Here is a 20865-nt window from a genome sequence, read left to right on the forward strand (position 1 = left end):
TCTCCCCGTGACCTGCATAAGATTCCTCTGGGCGCTTCGGTTTCCTACCACCCTCCAAAAGCAAATGGGATTTGGTTGGTGAATGGGGTGTAATTGGGCGGAACAGGATTTCACGGCCGTGTTATAAATAAACAAAAGTAATATTTTTCCATTGTTGACCCTGAGAGCTTTGCTCTGCACAAATTAGCTGCTGGTTTGCCACAGTATTTCTTGAACCATTTTGAAGCTTCCTCCTTGCAGAAAGAACATTGTGTAAATTGGGGTCTTTGTTCTTCACTACTGGAATCTACTTATGAACTGAAAAGACATGGCTCTGTGATTAACTACAGCTGGTACGTGTGTGTCAACTTTGGAACATATGTTACACTAATCGCGAAGCTTGAAAAATGTGGAAACGCTACTGTTTACACAAGCTCAGCATCCTGGAATAAGCCAGCTTTATTCTTCAAGAAAAGCCCGGACAGATGACCATTAAAATCTCTTTAATGTTGCAGATTCCAGACTCTGCATTGTGAATGGGAACAGATAACTTTTGTCTGATTGAAATCTGGAGATGTTTTGGGTCTCTTGTTCAGAGCAGTTGCTAATGGCTATCAAAATTTCCTTTTTTATATTCTGCTGGACGTCACAGCGATCCAGCGGGAGGGAACGATTGCCGGGTTTCTGCCTGAAGTGAGCCAGGGGCAAGTGGAGTCGGTCACCCAGAAGAAAATCCACGAGGGCAGGCATTGCTCGGTACTTAAGATGCTAATTGTTGTTATGGCTAGAATGAGGTCAAATTCCACCAGTATGCCCAGAGAGTTTAAATACAAATGTTCAAATAGATCCAAAGCATAAAGCTGGTGAGGTAGTGGACACAGCCCAGGACATCATGGATAAAACCCTCCTCACAATCGAGAACATCTTACAGGGAACTCTGCCATCGGAGAGCAGCAGCGATCATCAAGGATCCACATCACCCATCAGGAAAGAGGTAGAGGTGCCACAAGACTCACAGGTTCAGGAACAGCTGCTCCCCCTCTACCATTAGAATCCTCAACGACAAACTCATTCAGGGACTTGTTTAAGGACTTTGCACTTTATTGAAATTTTTTATTCTCTCTTTATTGCAGTCAGTTTGTTTACATTTCTTTATATGTTTACATGTGCGTGTTGAGTCAAGTTTTTTTTGCACTGCAAGTAAGTGGTAATTCTGCCTGGCTCACGGGAAAAGGAATCTCAGGGTTGTATGTCATGTATGTTCTCTGATAATAAATCTGAGATATTTAACTGCTAGTTAAAGAAGGGTAAATCTATTTTATCCAACCGCTATATAAATGTTGGATGTTCAAGCCTGAGCCCTTTGTTGGAAATATGGAAAACGGACAGATGTCTGGATAAAAAGGTGGGGGAGGATGGAGAAGCACAGGCTCACTAACAGGTAAGTCATAGCTGGATCCAAGTGGGAGGGTAGAAGATGAGAAGGCTAAGAATGAGGTGGGGGGTTCGGCGCACGAAATATTTTAAAAAATTCTTTCATCTTGTGGAGAGAGGAGACAACAAATAGGTACGCGGTAGTTGTGTGCATCTGCGTTCACATGTGTAATGTGGATGTGTATGATTACACTGTCTAATTTCAGTTGTGCTGGCTCACTTTTGATCTTTCCCCCACTGCAGAGTTGTTAAAGAAAACTGCCTCGTAACTTTCTGTCCCGGTAACAGCCGCCAGTATTTATCATGGATTCATTACCATGAATCTCAACCACAGTCACTTGTCTGCTTGATGGAATGACCATAGTCAGAGCTCATGCCTGAAGGTGTCGAGTGGAAGTAGGATTTGGGTCTCTCGGTAAACCCTACAAAGTCTGCAGCTAGACCAGAGTCCTTGCTAGTACACAGACTCGATGGGCCTACCTCTGCTCCTATATCTTGCGAGCTTCCACACTGACTGTCTTTGCATATTGCTGGCTGTAGGCACTGAATTCTCTCAGTAAAGGCACGTGTTTTGAAATGTGACCACATGAAGCATTCATTCTGACTGGTATGGAGATTGCTACCAGGGGTTTTTGGGGAAGGACACTTGTCTCTGGCGTAAGGTTGTGGGTTCAGGTCTACCCGTAGGAGAAATGGCATTACTGAGCTGAGGGAATGTTCCGTTGTTGGTGAGGCTGCTTTTTGTGGGCTGTGCATTTTGCAAAGTAGATCAGGAAAAAGATGCAAGGGTCCTTGTTGTATTTCTGAATAGAGGATTTGCGAATCTACAGGGTGTTCCCAGGGACATATACCAGGGCCAACCAACATCAGGTGTTGCTGTGAGTGTCTGCAATTGCCCAATTAAGGCCATACCTGTCACAGATTAGACTGGTTCAAGGCATAGCAGATTTATTCTGTGTGGAAAATTTGTGTAGACCTCAGCGGAATGAAAAGGGAAAGGATGGCTAGATGCCAGATAAGTCTATTTTCTGGTTGCTTGAGACTTACTCTTACAATACCTAACTAAAACTTATCCGCTGCCTTGTGATATGCGAAACGGAATAGCAGTTTGTTTTTATTGGTCATGGTGGGAACTGGTTGCAGGTGTTGCCTGGTGAGAGTGATGCATTGGTGAACTAACGGTGAGGTGCGGCAATATTGAACTTGAGTATTTTTTAACCTATTATTTTCTTATTTATTTTAATTTTAAAAAAATGTTCCTCTTTTTGCCGGTTGCTTGAATCCAGATACCAGGGCGTTTTACTGTACTTTAATGGAGATGGAATACAGCACGGAAATAAGCCCTTCAGCCCAACTTTTCCGTCGATCCAAATGTCCCTCCAAACCTTTCCTATCCAGGTAGACATCCAGGGATCTTTAAAACATTACAGTTGTCTCAACCACTGCCCAGGATGTTTGTTGCACATATGCTTGGTGGCAAGGTTAGCACGATGCTTTTATAGCGGCAGCATCCCAGGTTTGAAACCGGCACTGCCCGGTAAGGAGTTGTACGTTCTCCCCATGTCTGTGTGTGTTCCTCCTACCCTTCAAAATATACTTGGGTTGTAGTTTAATTGGGGGCATTTAGGTGGCATGGGCTTATGGGTAGGAAGAGCCTGTAACTGTGCTGTATATCTACATTTAAAAAAAAAAGAAATACTCATCACCTTCTGCTGTAGAATGTCAGTGTCCTTTTTTTTAAAACTATACAACACAATGGAAGGTCCTTCTGACCATGAAACCTGTGCTGCCCGAACACACACAATTAACCTCTCGACCCCGTGTGTCAAGCAGATCTGGACCTTCAGAAGAGCCAGTTGATCGGGAAAGGATGGACAGACTTGTGAGGTGGTACTGTTGAGGTACAGTGCGGCGCCTCAAAGTCAATGAATGTCAATGAGTCCCCATCCCTGTGTGGACACAAGAAAGAGACGAGCAAACGTTTGGCTTTGGAGTTGAGTTGTTTATTGTGCGTGAGGAGATGCAGCAAAGAGCTCTGCTTCGTGTGCTATCCAGGCAAGTCATCTTGTAGTGCAAGAATAAGAGCAGTGGATTGTGTTGCAGTCAAAGTGTGCAGGGTTTAGTACCACATCAGGCAAAAGGTCAGGGAACAGTGTTCATAGAAAAGAAAAGAACAGTGAAAAGAACATCAAAAGTTCAGAGAGGAAATGAGAATGAGGTTAAGGTGCAAAGAAGTTTAATGCAAAGTTTGGTTTTATTCCTTTTCACAAACTCGTGCGTCTCAAGAGATTTTACAGCCAATTCAGTACAGGTTGTCCCCACGTGACCTATGACATTTACAACCTATCTATGGAAACTAATGCCTACAGCAGGAGTGGACAAACCTGGTCATAAGTTGAGGACTACCTCTACTCCATGGAGTGTTGTAAGAATGGAAATACTTCATCCGCTTTGAACACCTCTCCTATGAGTGTCTCCCTTCCTCCAGCTTCGTTCCTCTTCCCCTATCAGAGAGCTGCCCTCTACCCCTATCACTTCATAACTTTTTGTCTCTGCTACCCTCCTGTCTGGATCCACCAATGATCTGTTAGCCTGTGCACCTCCACCCTCCCCTTCCTCCCACCTCTTCTCTTCCCCCTCCACCTTTCTGTTCATACCATGACAAAGAGCTTCAGCCCAAACATTAGTTCCTTTACTTCCTTTAGATGTTGAGTTTCTCCAGCACGATTGTGTACTGCACCACAAACACTAACGAGATGATGGTCTATCATAACATTCACTTTGCTCAGTGGATAAACATTGACACCTTTGTTTCTCCTATTTTATGATTTTCTTCACTCAGAAAGTGGTGGGTGCCTGGAATTCCAGGGGGTGATGTCATCCTCCGGATGCTCCAGTTTCCTCCCACCTTTCAGAACCTATGGGGTTAGTTAGTGCATTTGGGTGTCATGGGCTAGAAGGACCTGTTTCCTTGCTGTATGTCTAAAATAGAGGGTTATGGATGTGAGGTAGGGAAGGGTTAGATCATTGTGGAGTTGGTTAACATAGATGGGCTCAACATTGTAGGCCGAAGGGCGTTTGCTATGCTGTAATTTCGCGCCCAGTCAACGTTTGCATACATCAGAGAGGACTTGAAAGAACTTGGATTAAGGGTGCAGCCCCACAATGGAGCACTTTGTACCATAATGGCTGGACGTTGGGTGAGAGTTTTGTGCTCCATTCTGGAGTGGTTGATGCCAGTGGCTGGTTTGGCCTGGTTCTTTTAGACGAGGTTTTGTGATTTATCAAAAAGGATTAAAGCTGGGACTGCTTTCTTTATTGTTGTGACTTTAGACATATCACTTTATACTTAAAAGGACACAGTGAACAGCCCTGCAAGTAAGTGTCTGCTTCACTCCCATATGTGTGTGTGTGTGTGTTGTAAAATGTTTCAGTGTGAAGTCGATGGAATCGAGCCAAATCTTGGTATTTGCAAACTTTGCTCAGTAAGTCAGTGGGATGCCTGTTTACTGATCAGCTCCTTCCTTAGCACTCATGAAGCCTTGTTATAGAACAGAAATACATTTTGGACTCTAGGGCAGTGACATCAATGCACCTTGTTGTTGTTTTTGCTGACTGACGTGGAGGGAGCCATCCGCGCCACAGTCTGGTAGCTTTGGAATGGACCCAGGGAATCTCTGTGGATTGCAGCCGGTCACTCACTGACTTTCGCAGTCAGCTCGTCTGGCAACAGCTTCACAAAGTAAGCTCCTTGCCCTGTTCTCAAATCTCTTTCATCTGCTTCAGACCCTTCTGCCCTCTGCAACTCGACCTCCTTTTTTAATCATAGGACCATTTAATACTACAGCATAGAGACAGGTCCTTTGGCCCATCTAGTCAGTGCTGAACCATCATTCTGCCTCGTCCCACTGACCTACACCTGGACCATACCTCTCCCGTTCATGTACCCATCCAAATGAAACGTCAAAATTGAGCCCGCATTCACTTCAGCTGGTTCCACACTCTCCACATGAAGAGGTTCCCCCTAATGTTGCTTTTAAACATTTCACCTTTCACACTTTTTTCCCTTCTGCATTGTGAAGTCAGTTTGTTTACATTTCTCTATTGTGTACGTGCGTATGCTGAGTAGTTTTTTTTGCACCACCAATAAGTGGTAATTCTGCCTCACCTGCAGGAAAAAGAATCTCAGGGTTGTAAGTGATGCCATGTCTGTGCTCTGACAATAAATCAGAATCCTTTCCTCTTCTGTTGTCTTTCCCGACCTCAGTCCGTCACTAGTGCCGTCCAATCCATTTGAACGTAGCAAGCCCTCAGCTTTGAGACATGAGAGGCTGGAGGGACACTGAGTCAGGAAGCATCCACAGAGAGAAGTGGTCAGTCAGCGTTTCCAGCCAGGCATTTCTACCTGAGACATTCACTGATCGTTTCTCTCCTTGGATGTTGCCTGACCCGCTGAGTATGTTGAGGTTCCAGCCGGAAGTGGTGGATGTGGTAGTGGGATCACTGCACCCTCCTTGTTCTCCTCACTGGTGTTTTCAAGCCCTCAAGTGATCCGTGCTCCTGAGCCCTGGGATCTTCGGTCTACACTCCTTCCTCCTCCCCCCCCCCCCCCCCCCCCACTTTATTTCTTCAACCAGGGCAGCGAGAGAGAGAGCACTGATGCGGGGTAAACCGGAGAAACACACAAAACGTCAGAGGAACTCAGCAGGTCAGGCAGCATCTGCAGAAGACCAATGTTGGTCTGAAGCGTTTTGATTCAAACGCCTTCCACGGAGGCTGCTGAGTTCTTTCGGCATTTTGTCTGTCCCTCTGCAAGCACCCCACATTTACCTTTCTCTTTCTCTCCTTGCTCATCAGAAAGACTGAATCCTTGGAAACAGTTTATTTAGACACACAGCACAGTGACAGGCCATTTCAGCCCATGACTCCACAGGTCCATGCCACTCAATTAACCTACACCCGCAGTACATTTCAAACGATGGGAGGAAACCAGAGCCCCTCAGGGGGATGGAAAACCCAGGCAGACGTGGGGAGAATGTGCAAACTCCTTACAGACAGCACGAGATTTGAAATCCAGTCCCAATCGCTGGCGCTGTAAAGGTATTGCCCTAACTGCCTCACCAAGCTTGCCAGACCAATTTACAGCAGACTAATTTAGATGGGAAGAAAATTCAAACTTCAGAGGTGCAAAGGGTCTTGGGAGTCCTCGTGCGGGATGCGCTAAAGGTTGACCTCCAGGATGAGTCGACAGTGAAGAAGGTGAATACAATGTTGGATTTCATTTCTAGAGGGACAGCACAGAAGAGCAGGGATGTGATGTTGAGACCTCACTTGGATAGTGTGCACAGGTTTGGACGTCTTATTTGAGAAAAGACTTGCTGGCGGAGAAGGTTCAGAGAAGATGTACAAGAATGATTCCAGGTATGGGAGGGTTAGCATTTGAGGAACGATTGTCGGCTCTTGGACTGTACTCGTTGGAGTACAGAAGGATGGAGGGGGGGGACCTCATTAGAGACGTATCAAACGCTGAACAGCCTGGACAGGGAAGATGTGGAAAGGATGTTTCCCATGGTCTGGGATTCTAGGTCAAGAGGACATAATTTCAGGATAAAAGGGCACCAATTTAAAACAGATATAGAAAAAATTCTTTAATCAGATGATTGCGAGTCTGGAACTTGTCACAGGCGGCTGTGAGTGTGAGGTCGTTGGACATATCTAGACAGCGATTAGCAGGTGTTTGATCAGTCAGGGTATCAAGGGTTACGGGGAGAAAGCCGGGGAGTGGGGCTAAGTGGGAGAATAGATCAGCTCATGATTAGAATGGGGAGGAGAATTAATGGGCTGAATGGCCTACTTCTATATCTTGTGAACTTGAACTTTTGAACATTTTTTGACCCTGTTCATTTTTCCTGCAAATGTAACTAAACAGGCCCATTGAAACATATTCTTTGAAACAAAACTTTGCTGCAGCCTGCCAAGTCTGGAGCCTTCAAACCCGCCAAGATTCTGCACAGAATAATTTGCGGCTTAAATATAACTTGTTTTGAATCCTGGCAGGAGCATCAAGAAGTGAGCTGGCCATATATGGAATGGGACCAGATGTAGTGTTAATGTAGTGAGGTAGTCAGTCATCTTCGTAATGGGTGTTATTGGACATGTTATTGGACATGAAGTTTTTTTTCCTAAAACTTTTGGGTTGTTAGTTCGAAAGGAGTAAAGAGACGACTGATTTGCGCCCAAATTGGGAAGTTGTGGATAAGACAACCGGCTCACTCCTCTCTCTTGTTCTCACCCCGGTGTTCTTGGGTCTCCCCAGCACAGTTAACGCAGTGGTTAGCATAACACCATTACAGCACTAATGTCTGGGGATGGAATCTGGTTCTGTCCGTAAGGAGTTTGTATGTTCTCCCCGTGTTCATTTCCTCTGGGTGCTCCAAATGAGGTCCCACCAGTGCTTTATAGAGTCTGAATATCACATCCCTGCTCTTGTAAGCCTCTCCTCACAAAATGAATACCAATATTTCATTTGCCTTCATCACCACCAACTCAACCTGGAGTTAACTTGGAGTATCCTGCACGAGGACTCCCACCCTTCAAAATGTACGGGCATTTAAATTAATTGGGCATAATTGGGTGGCACGGGCTCATGGGCAGGAAGAACCTGCTACCGTGCTGTATGTCTAAATTTAAAAAAATGTAACCCCAGACCTTTGAAGCAGCCCCCTAACCTGTCATACCCCCAATTAGGGACGTTCAAAATGAATCGGCAATGATACATCCTACCTAGGCAGTTCATCCCCGGAGCGATATGACCCTTGCATGCCAGTTTGCGCGCGTTCACATTGGCATGTTAACTGGTAGATTAGCAGTTAATTACTAGGTTAAAGTGCCAGTGTGAAAGGGGTTTAAGAGCCCTTTGATTGGCCCTAATGTTTCCACCTCCACCATCACCCCTGGCAATACATTCCAGGCACCCAAAACTTACCTCTGACATCTCTCCTAAACACCTTAAACAGATGTAGGGCACTGAGGAGTGTGGTAGAACAGAGGGATCTGGGAACACAGATCATAATTCCCTGAAAGTGGTGTCCATATAACCACTTACAGCACAGAACAGGCCAGTTCGGCCCTACTAGTCCATGCCGTAACAAATCCCCACCCTCCTAGTCCCACTGACCAGCACCCGGTCCATACCCCTCCAGTCCTCTCCTATCCATGTAACTATCCAGTCTTTCCTTAAATGTAACCAATGATCCCGCCTCGACCACATCTGTCGGAACCTCATTCCACATCCCTACCACCCTTTGCGTAAAGAAATTTCCCCTCATGTTCCCCTTATAATTTTCCCCTTCAATCTTAAACCATGCCCTCTAGTTTGAATCTCCCCCACTCTTAATTGAAAAAGCCTATCCACGTTTACTCTGTCTGTCCCTTTTAAAATCTTAAACACCTCTATCAAGTCCCCCCCTCAATCTTCTACGCTCCAGAAAAAAAAGCCCCAGTCTGCACAACCTTTCCCTGTAACTCAAACCTTGAAATTCTGTCAACATTCTCGTGAACCTTCTCTGCACTCTCTCTATTTTGTTTATATCTTTCCTATAATTTGGTGACCAAAACTGTACACAGTACTCCAAATTTGGCCTCACCAATGCCTTGTACAATTTCATCATAACCTCCCTACTCTTGAATTCAATACTCCGATTTATGAAGGCCAACATTCAAAATGCCTTCTTCACCACACCATCTACCTGAGTATCAGCCTTGAGGGTACTATTTACCATAACTCCTAAATCCCTTTGTTGCTCTGCACATCTCAATAGCCTACCATTTAATGCATATGACCTAGCCCTTCCAAAATGTAACAACTCACACTTATCTGTATTAAATTCCATCAGCCATTTCTCAGCCCACACCTCCAGCCTTCCTAAATCACCTTTTAATCTACGGTAATCTTCCTCACTGTCCACAACACCACCAATCTTTGTATCATCCGCAAACTTGCTTATCCAATTCTCCACCCCTACTTCCAGGTCGTTAATATATATAACAAACAATAGTGGACCCAGGACCGAACCCTGAGGAACTCCACTAGTCACCGGCCTCCAATTGGACAAACAATTTTCTACCTCTACTCTCTGATACGTCCCATTCAACCATTGCTGAATCCATTTCACTACCTCCTCATTTAACACCTTCGGGATCCATCCTTTTATAAATTCCTTCATATCTGACCCTTCTTTGCCTTCTTTCAGGCCCACTATTTTTATGTTGTTTCGCCTACTGTAGTTTTCCAATACGTCAATTTTTTGCGACAATAAATCTTTTGTCTCTTTCATTTTGTTTCCGCTCTCTTCCAACTTCCCTCTTGAATCATTTATCTCCATTTCTGCAGCAACTTCTCGTTCCTCCACATTTTCTACTCTTTTCCCTATTTCAGTCCTGACCAACTCTAAACTTTGCATTCAGTCTTCAGCTCTTTTCATTTTTCTTTTGATTGAACTAAATTCTAATGATGGCCATTCTTTTAATGTTTGGAAGTAAAACACGAAAATCTGCAGACCGTGGTTGAAGTGAAAACACGATGCTGGAGAAACTCAACAGGTCAAATAATCTCCTTTATATAGCAAAGATATAGCCAACGTTTCGGGCTTGCTATTGTTACCCCAGGTTGAAGGTGTTGGCTGTCCCCCTGTCTATGCCCCTCATAATCTTAGAAACCTCTATTAAGTCACCCCTCATTCTTTGTCACTCCAAAGTGTTACGGATTATGTTATATTTTATATAGATATGTTTTAAAGGAGATAAATTGTGAGTTTTATCAAATACTTCAAAACAGATCTGATTTGAAATGCAAAAGCTTGGCTCAAGCTAGACAGTCCAGGCTCCGAGAGCCTTTGCAAAAAATGTTGAAGAATGCCTATAAAGACTGTACAAGAAGGTGTTAATTAGTCATGCCGTGGAGTAATGGATTATTATTTTGGAAAGCAGCGGATGAATGGACATGGAAAATTTGATCTGGTGCCGCAGTCTGAATGCAGTTTGCTGTTCTAAGAGGGTCATGTGGTTTTCTCAGAGAGAGAGAGTGAATTCAGTTCTGCAGTTCAGCAGCAGCTGGGACTGGAACAGGACAAGCTGGCACGCTTGTGGAAACCCCCATTTTGAAGACGGGTTGTGTGTTCTTAGTTCAGCCTGGTCAAAGGGAGAGGACTGGCTGCCTAATGTTTCACTTGAAAACAGAGAAACAAAAAGGAACTCTGTGGTGACCTGAAAGAAAGAGGTTTCATTTGGAAAACCCCGATGGGGCAAGTTTCTTCGGCAAGACACTAAAGTGGCTGATCGGAAGGAATCAGTTGTGTGTGTCCAACAAGCAATAAATCTCTCTCTGCAAACCAACAAGAACCTTCCTGAGTGGTAACCATTTACCTTTCGAACACCAAAGCCGGGTGAAGATTCATAAATGTTAAATTCTGTGCACAGCATAGGAGTTGCCTGAAACCATTGAACTTGGAGGAGTGAGAAGTGAGATTGAACTATGAATCAAATAACTTTTCTGAACTTGTACACATTACATACACATGCGCTTAGAATTAGAAGGGGGTTAAGTTAGGTTAATAGTAATAAGTTAAAGTTTGATCTTGTTTTCATGTTTAAAGATAATTAAAAGCAACTTTTGTTTAAGTAACCATTTGTCTTAGTGAATTTCTATTACGGCTGGGTTTTGGGGTCCTTTGGGCCTGTAACAAAGGAGAAAAGCCCTAGCTCCGACAACTTGTCTTCATAAGATGTTCTTCGATCCAGGCAGCATCCTGGTAAATCTCCTTTGCACCCTCTCCAAAGCATCTACAGGTGCTCCTCAACTTTGATGTCAAATCAAACCTACGCAAATTCCTGAGGAAGTAGAGGTGCTGGCGTGCTTTCTTCACGCTGACAATTAGTGCGTTGGGTCCAAGTGCCCAGCGCACAGCAAGATCCCACGAGTGGTATTTATTTATTTATTAGCGGTATCATTGAGGGTCAAGTTTTAACCGTGCAGGTTGAGCATGGAATCCCCAGTGCCAGCGATGATCTTCGTGTCTCTGCCTTTAGCTGGGCTCATCACTGCAATGGAATTGATAGTTCCACTCTCTGAGGCTTGGCCTTTGCCCATCGGTTCAAAGTATCTGCACTGTTTTAAAATAAATTTCTGAGATGTAGGCCGATTTTTTTTTTTGTTTTCTCTCTCCAAGGGTAATTTTGGGACTCTGGAGAATTTATAAATACTTTGTATGCAATGCAAACAATGCTTTTATTTCCTCATGTCAAAGACTCCATGTACTGCAAAGATTTGGAACATTGCTGCTCCTGTTCCAGTGGTTGCTATGGAAGCGAGTGACGGATTGAACACTTGTCTGGAATTTGCATAAAGAAAAAGTGCAGCAGACGTGGCGGTGCCATTGTTGAGCTGAGAGATGGGGGGTGTGTTCAGCCCTGCCAGTCTGTGCTCAGTACAACTTTATACCTTGGCGAGTTTCAGGGAATGGAAGGGGGGTGCTCGGGCAGGAGGGGAGGAGAATATGGTGTCATCCTCAACGCAGACATTGTGGGCCTGTTCCCTTCCATGTACCCTCCCCTGCTGTGACTTGGAGGAGCCCTGCGATGGGAGGCAGTTTGCAGCCATGGATTTCTCTGCTTGCTGCCCTGACCTGGTGTTTGCTCACCTGGAGCGTTATGGGTTGAATGTGGGGCAGTGGCGTGAGGTGGGGCAATGTGTTTGGCATGGACTAGAAGGGCCAAGTTGGCCTGTTTCTGTTATGTGGTTATACTACAACACTAGCACCCAGGATTGAAGCAGATGCTGTCCGTAAGGAGTTTGTATGTTCTCTCCATGTCTGCATGGGTTTTCCCCCTCATTCTAAGGACGTACAGTGGTTGTAGGTGAATTGGATACTTGAGTGCACTTGGGTGGCATGGGCTGGAGGGGCTATGTCTTTGCTGATTCTCTTAAAAAACTCATTCTCTTTCAATCTTAACAATTTTCACCTCCCTCCCAGGCTGGGCACCTGGCTAATATTTGCATTTTCTGCAGTCATTTGAGTAAAACTCTTGCATACATGCAAAACACTGTGGTGGAATTAAGATGGTACCTTGCTTCCCTGTACCCAGAGCCTTTCTCCCAGCTACAAACCAGGAGTGAGATGGGACCCCCTCTGCCTGCCTTGGCGAGTGCAACTCCACAAATCTGCTGTCCGGGTCTGATTGATTGGCACCCCATCTGCCATCCTGAACATCCTCAAATCCTCTGCTGCCCCCCGAGCTCCTTCTTATAAAGGCTACTCCAACAAATCTCCTCAAAGCTGCATCCTCAAACCCCCCCCAAGGACAAGGGCAGCGGGGCACGGACACCCTTCATCCCTAGGTATTTCCCTCTGAGTTGGAAATACAAGTTGAAGGTTTATTGTCATATGCACAAGTACAGTGTACAGATGTACGGAAATTCCTGCTGCCATACAGGTACACCAACAACCATAGTGTACATTAAATCACCACTACATGCCAAGACTGAAAATAGATAAATATGCACATTTACAGTTAGTGCAAGAAAAAAAAGGTTTAATTTCAATAGCGCAGACATATCTTTTGGTGGTCCTGGTTGGACTTAGGATACTGGGAGGTTTAAGAGTCTGATAGCTGTTGGTAAAAACGCCTGGAGGTTCTGGACCTCAGGCTTCTGTACCTACTGAACCATAGAAACATTACAACACAGAAACAGGCCCCTTCGGCCCTTCTAGTGTGCGTTTTTCTGCCTAGTCCCAGTGACCTGCACCCAATCCATAACTCTCTATACCCCCTTCCCCATCCATGTACCTGTCCAAATTCTTTTTTAAATGTTAAAATCGAGCCAGCATTCACCACTTCATTCCCACCACTCTCTGTGTGAAGAGGTTCCCCCTAATGGTGACTCTAAACTTTTCCCCTTTCACCCTTAACCCATGTCCTCTGGTTTGTATCTCACCTACCCTCAGTGAAAAAAGCTTACTGACATTTACTGTGTATCTCCCTCTTAATTTTAAGTACCTCTTTAAAATTTCTCCCCATTCTTCTATGCTCCAGGGAATAAAGTCCTAACCTGTTTTAACCTTTCCCTGTAACTCGGTTCCTGAAGTCTGGACAACATCCTAGTAAATCTCTGCATTCTTTTATCTTATTGATAACTTTCTGTAGTTAGGTGACCAAAACTGCACACAACTTCTGCTTGAAGGGATCAGCAAGAAGGGGTTGTGACCAGGGTAATGGGGGTCCCTTATGATGTTAGCTGTCTTTTTGATGCCTAAAACTAATGCTAGGTCGGTGTCTGTGAAAGATTTGGCTAGGTTTGAATCAGAATTGTCAGGAACATGTCACAAAATTTATTGTTGCAGTAACACAGTGCAAAAATTGCTGTAAAATTATATTTAAAAATAATGAGTGCAAAAATAAGAAAATGAGGTGGTGTCTATGGTTCACGGTCCATTCAGAAATCTGATGGCAGAGGGGAAGAAGCTGTTTTTGTGCCGTTGGGTGTTCGTCTTCAGGCTCCTGTACCTCCTTCCTGATGGTGGCAGTGTGAAGAGAGCATGGCCTGGGTGATGGAGGTCCTTGAGGGTAGAAGCTGCTTTTTTTTGAGACACAGCCTCTTGCAGATGACCTCGATGGAGTGAAGACTGATGCCCGTGATGGCGCTGGCTGAGTTCACAACGATTCCTGTCCTGTGTATTGACACCTCCGTACCAGTGATGCAACCAGTCAGATGGCTCTCCATGGTATACCTGTAGAAATTTGCCAGAATCTTTGGTGACGTACCAAACCTCCTCAAACTCCTCACAAAGTATAGCTGCTGGTGACCCCCCCGGACTGATCCTCAGAGATGTTGAAACCATGGAACTTGACGTTCTTAACCCTCTCCACTGTTGACCCCCTCGACGAACACTGGTTTGTGTTCTGACTTCCCCTTCCTGAAGTCCACAATCAGCTCCTTAGTTTTGCTAATGTTGAGTGCAAAGTTTTTGTGTTGACACCACTGAACCAGCTGATCTATCTCCCTCCTGTGCCCTTCCTCATTGCCGTCTGTCATTTCTGTGCTTTTGCCACTTTCTGCTGTCCTCTGCGTTCCTGAGTTTCCAAACAAGGCCATGATACAACCAGTCAGTGCACTCCCTCCCCCCACCTGGCGCCCCTGTAGATGACGAATAGAATATTCCGTCACCTGTCTCAGACCTCACAGAAGGTAGGGATGTTGGTGTGTCTTCCTCAAAATTGCCTCGATGCGCTGCCTAGCAGTTCTTGCACCTCACTGTTCCAAAATCCTGGAACGTCTCCCTAGCAGCACTGTGTCAGCACCTACACTGATGGTAGTAACTCAGTGGTTCAAGATAATAGCTCACGACCACCATCTCGAGGATAATTGGAGATGGGCCCACCTGTTGAGAACACTGACATCCGAAAGCTGCTCCATAGTGACACCTACTGATGGGTGGTTAAATCACACTTCAGGTGAACCATTGAACTTGAAAAGAGCAAATGTAACAATTGCCATTTTTAAACAAGGTCAGAAGGCAGAATGCAGGGATTATGATTTGTGTTAACATTTTTAGAGAGGACGTAGTGCCAAAGAGAAACTGCAGTTACAGGAATCTGGGGCAAAGAAACCATCTACTGAGGGATCTCAGCGGGCCAAGCAGCATCTGAGAGGATGTGAGCACGATTACCGTGGTTGCTATGACCCACTGGGGGGCCACAGCGTGTTTCCATGTGGGTCTTTAAAAATACTTTAAATTAGATAGACAAAGATGTGTTTTTCCTACAGAGCTGCCTTTGACTTGAAAATATTGCTCAGTCATTGCCATTAGTGGGGCCGTGACATGTTAGGCTGGAAGCTAGGTGGGCCTTAGACCGACAGGGGTTGAGAACCACTGCTCTGTGGCAAGGAACGAACGAGGTGGGCTACAGGAAGAAATCGTGGGGCAGGGCAGTTTTGTGCAGCTATCTCTCGATTTCCTCAGGACAATGGACAGCTTTCCCTCCTCAGATTTCTTGCTGTCTCTGCCCTGGAGCTTCAAATCATTGTTTAACGCTTCTCATTGCAGGATGTTGAAAAGCAGCAGGAGCCCCAGAAAATACTCACCAAGGACGAGCTCCGTCAGAAGATCGAAGACTATAACTCTTCAGTTACAGACCGGTTGAAAATGAACTTGGTAAGTGAATGCTGGTCTGGGATTTCCCCGCAGAATCAGATGTTGTGCAGTTGACTGGCTGGTGAATGGAGTGTTTGGTACGTTTGATTTCATTGAATGGGGCATTAAGTGCAAGTTTTGAAGCTACTTCAAGGTTCCTTTTATTGTCACGAGTTGCCCCGGCGTCCCTCACAGTAAGAGAGACACAGAGCCACTGAGTGTCTGTAAATCCACCTCCAGCTCTCCTGTGGCCTCTGCAGCCATACAGACCTTTGTTTCATCCATTGGCAGATAGAGCTGCAGATCCAAACCTCTGACACGGTCAGGAAGCCTTCAGTGCCCAAGGCTTTTCGAGAGCCTTTCTTGCCCTCAGCGCCCTCTCGAATCCTGGCTCTGACACCCGGCCCACACGAGCCATTCTCCAGTAGCCCATGGAGGTCCCAGAACCAACTCCAAATCGCCCGCGGCTTGTACGGTCCCTCAGCCGCTGAGCTCCACTATGTTCACCATCCTGTCAGGTCGTCTCCTCTGCTTCTCCTTCTCGAAGGGTGGGGGTGTTGTTCTCCTCATTTCCGATGCCCTGCGTTGGACCACTGCTACCCGGAGTCTGCAGCATCTCGTAGCTGCTGCTGAGCACAGGCCCAGTGGTTGATTTTAGTTTAAGAACACCACTGCCTTTTCTAACCGACCATTTAATGCCTGTATGGAGCCCCGACATTAGGTCCGGGTGGTTGAAACCTTCAGAGCAGTGCTGTGTCTCCACTCTCTGCTCTCCTGGGTCCACACTAACAGCATCAACAGCATCTCCAGCGCTACCACCCATTTTCCTGACTTCCACAATATTTTTTCCTGTCCAGAGCCCGAATGAAGTGTACACTGGTTTCATCAAAGTCCAGATGGACCTGCGCAGGCCAATTACCATACGGGCCACGTCAATCCCGGGCAGACGAGCGTACAACACGAGCAATGAGACGGCGTTCTACCTGCCAAAGGATACCGTCAACACCCTGCATATCAGCAGCTGCCACACAGTGAAGGATGTCATCGAGGCTTTGCTGAAGAAGTTCACTGTGCTCGATAATCCTGCTAAGTTTGCACTCTTCAAGCAGATGCACGTCACTGAGCAAGGTAAGGAACGCTGGCCCAACAGGCCGGTAACGAGGTGGAAACTCTTCTGCACACCAACTCCTACACTCAATACTTTGATTTATGAAGGCCAATATGCCAAAAGCTCTCTTTACACCCCTATCCACCTGTGACGCCACTTTCAGGGAATTATGTATTCGTCGACCCCCTATCCTACCGCACTCCTCAGTGCCCTACCCCTCACCGTGTACGTCCTTTCTTGGTTTGTCCTTCCAAAATGCAACACCTCACACTTGTCTCTATATAAAATTTAATATTAAAAATTTAAATTTATTCAGAGATGATTAGCATGGTGTCATGACACCACTTTCAAGGAACCCTACAGGTCCCAGTAACATCCCCATGAATCTTCTGCACCTTTTTTGTTTAATTATCTGTCCTCCACGCCCTCAGTGGGGATGGTGGGAGTGGTTGTGAATTCGGTAGATAAACCGGCCTTTGAAAGAAGACATTTCAACACACCACAGCTTTAAGCGACTGGTGGAGTGAAAGACGAAAATCTGCAGACACGATTGTTTAAAAACACACAGAAATGCTGGAGGATCTCAGCTGGTCTCGCAGCATCCATAGGAGGTAATGATACATTCCCGATGTTTTGGGCCTGAGCCCTTCCTTAAGGTAGACCAGATGTCTTCTTGATGACTCCCACTTGTATGAACATTGCAGCATCAATCCTGTCAAGCTCCCTTAGCATTCTGCGTGTTTGAATATGGTCACCATTCCTTCTCATTCTGGAAAGCAGGTGTTAGGAAGATAGCTGGCTTGGTGCTGTGGTAGACGAGCTCCATTGCCCATCCAACTTCATTGGAACCCCAACAGTCAGTACCGCAACTGGATCTGTGTCAGACAATCTGCCTCTTTACATCCACCTGAGTCCCATTTTGACTTGAGTGAAATTTTTTTAACGAAAGGTCCCTGCAGCCGTGCAGGGCCCCATTGGAACTGCACTGACCGTAAGACATAGGAGCAGAAATAGGCTATTCAGCCCATTGAGTCTGCCCCACCATTCAATCATGAGCTGATCCATTTTCCCACTCAGTCCCACTGCCCAACCTTTGATGCACTGGCTAACCAAGAACCTATCATTCTCTCCCTTAAAAACCCCCAATGACCTGGCCTCCACAACTGCTTGTGCCAACAAATTCTACAGATTCACCACCCTGTGGCTAAAGAAATTCCTCCGAATATCTGTTCCATGTGGACGCCTTTCAATTGTAAAGTTGTGCCCTCTTGTCCTAGACTCTCCCACCATGGGAAACAATCTTTCAACATCCACTCTGTCCATGCTTTTCCGTGAGATTCCCCTCATTATCCTAAATTCCAACGAGTACAGGCCAAATGTCATATTATAACCCTTTCATTCCTGGAATTATCCTTATGAACCTTCTCTGAACCCTCTCTAATGTCAGCGGTGATGTCTCACCATTGTCTGATAAAGCCTCAACATTGTATTCCTCTTGAAATTAACACCAGCATTACATTTGCCTTGGTGGGGTGGGGGGGGGGGGTGGAATTAGCCTGGATAATTACCGGTGCAAGTTTCTGAATGCCTCTTCCTATCCCCCCCCCACTTTCTGCTGCCTCGCCTCACCACCTCCCACCTAAAATGTAAATGACCCGCAAAAAGGGCCTGGGGATAAAAGGGACCCCGACCTGAAATGTGGACTGACCACTTCTTTCCGTGGACTCTGCCTGACCCGCTGAATATCTCCCGCTCCTGTCTCCTTGCTCCAGGTTCTGCCATCTGCAGGTCTTGTCAGGGATGGCTGATTTACAAGGTGCACTGTCTTCAGACATCTTTTTATGGGGGTGAAAATGCAGTGCTGGTGTGCTTCTTACATCTAATAAAAGAAGCTCATGGTACAAGTGCAGGAGCCTTTCAAATGCAGGTTATTTAAGGGCAGACCAGTTAGCGTAGTGCACTATTACAGGACCAGCAGCCACTGTCTGTAAGGAGTTTGTACGTTCTCCCCGTGTCTGCAAGGGTTTCCTCCCACCCGTCAAAACATACGGTGATTTTAGGTTAATTGGTGTATTTGGGTGGTCTTATGGTTTTAGAGCTTTGAATGCAAACATTAAAAGCAAAGTAAACCACTATTACGCCGTGATTGGCTGCTATTGACTGAGCACACCTCCTGAGGCCGATCCTACCCAAAGCCCCTTGCAGGCTACCCCTTCCCTTTTGCTCTGATCAGTCAAGGAGGTGGATGGTTGTTTGATAGTGTTCCGTCCGGTCTTCCGCTATTAAAAGCCTGAATGTTTCACTACTCAGCTTTAGGTGAATTACAGATGGTTCATAAGCAAGATGGCATTTAAGTCCAAACCAGGGGTCTATTGTTCTCTTCTAGAAAAAAAATGGCTCCTCTGAAAGAGGGAGACTTATTTTCTAAATTGCTCCTGTTTTGAACTCTGATGGATGGAATCCAAGGACCTTTATTGTGTTGAATTAGTATGCAACATCACACTTCTTTCTCTGACCCACCCATATGCTCAGGCCATTACTGCCAGGGGAGGAGGTGAGGTATACTGTAATGGCTAAATTATTGGGTTATTATACAGCCATCTCGAATAATAACTGAGGGGCTGGAATTTACATCTCACCGGAGCGACAATGGAATTTAAATTTGGTTGATTAAATTCGGTATTAAAAAGTTAATCTCTCAAAGTGCAACCACGAATTAAAAAGCTGATCTCTGTTGGAGTAACAGTGAATTAAATGTCTGTTCTTGCCCTGATCCATTGTCAGGGTGAGACCAAACGTAATCTTGAGGAACAGCGTGTTTATACTGTATTCCTCTCGGACGGCCTTAAACCTAATGATATGAATGCTGAATTTTTATTTTAACCATGGTTGACTTGGATAACACACAAAACATAGCTTTTCACCGTATTCTGCTGCATGTGACCATAAACAAGTGGACATTGGTGTGGATTCCCGTAAAGTTTATTGTCATCTGATTGCACAAGTACAACCTGATGAATCGCCATTCTCCGGTCCTCTGTGCAAAACATGCAGACACACAACCAGATGTAACACACCAGACACACAATACAAATGCAGGACAAGTATTCATATATACAAATAAATATTGTTTTGTGAATATGAGAGTCTCAGATGGTTAGTGTGAGCAGTTCCTTTGGTCGTTCAGCATTCTCGCTGCCTGTGGAAAAGAGCTGCTCCTCAGCCTGGTGGTGCTGGCTCTGATCCTCCCGTATCTCTTCCCCGAAGGGAGCAGCTGAAAGATGCTGTGTGTGGAGTGGAAGGGGTGCGCTCTCATCAGTCAACGATCCCTGTAGATCACATCGATTTGGTGGGGAGATAGACTGCCCCCACCCCCGCCCCCTCCCGGCCACTTCCATACATTCTGGGGAAGTCCCTGCATTCTGAGGTGGGGAATAGATGGGAGAAAATCTCTGGCTTTCAATCAGAGATGGCAGGGGCCTTGGTGGCGCTGGACACTCACACGGCAAGCTCATCTCATTCCCTCTCTCCACAGTCCACATGAGCAAGCTGTCCGATGGTCAGCACCCACTGTACCTCCGCCTGTTGGCAGGGCCCAGCCCAGATGCCCTGAGTTTTGTGCTACGAGAGTGTGAGACTGGGGAAGTATTGGTAAGTGACCTTACACATACCTCAAGTGGTCATTGATTTTAATGGGCAGCAGGTCAGGGGTGCAAAGATCCCAATTTAATTGGCACACATTGTTTAGTCTCACCCTATCAGAGAAATTTCCTCCATTCCGTTCATCTTCTTCTCTGCTACTGAAAACCTTCTCTGGTCTGCTACCTATCTTCCCCCTCTCCCCCCCCACCCCTCAGTTCTGCTGCAGGATCCTGATTCGTAAAGGCACACTGTTTCTCTCTCCATAGATGCAGCCTGACCTGCTGAGTGTTTCTTTCGCTGTTGCAGTTTACCTTTGACCTTTTGAGGTGTACAAAATCACAAGGGCCACCGATCATGTGAACGGTGATGATTTTTTTCCTGGGGAAGATGAGGTCTAAAACTAGAGGGTTCAGAAAGTGAGAGGGGAAAAATGTAAAGGGAAGTGGGGACCAACGTTTTCCTAAGAGGGTGGTGGGTAAGTGCCAGGGACAGATACATTGTTAACATAGAACA

At 45.7% G+C, this 20865-nt stretch overlaps 1 protein-coding gene across 1 annotated transcript in view; it reads left to right on the forward strand.

Annotated features, from left to right (window-relative positions):
* The window catches only part of LOC138746208 (ras association domain-containing protein 3-like), a 111450-nt gene that overhangs the window by 83598 nt on the left and 6987 nt on the right, over positions 1-20865 (forward strand). Inside the window, exons 3-5 of the mRNA XM_069904244.1 lie at positions 15516-15623; positions 16460-16730; positions 20246-20361. Of these exons, the coding sequence (XP_069760345.1) occupies positions 15516-15623; positions 16460-16730; positions 20246-20361 (495 nt within the window). The remainder of the gene's footprint in view (positions 1-15515; positions 15624-16459; positions 16731-20245; positions 20362-20865) is intronic.

Source organism: Narcine bancroftii, chromosome 11, assembly GCF_036971445.1.
Source record: "Narcine bancroftii isolate sNarBan1 chromosome 11, sNarBan1.hap1, whole genome shotgun sequence".
NCBI lineage: Eukaryota > Metazoa > Chordata > Chondrichthyes > Torpediniformes > Narcinidae > Narcine > Narcine bancroftii.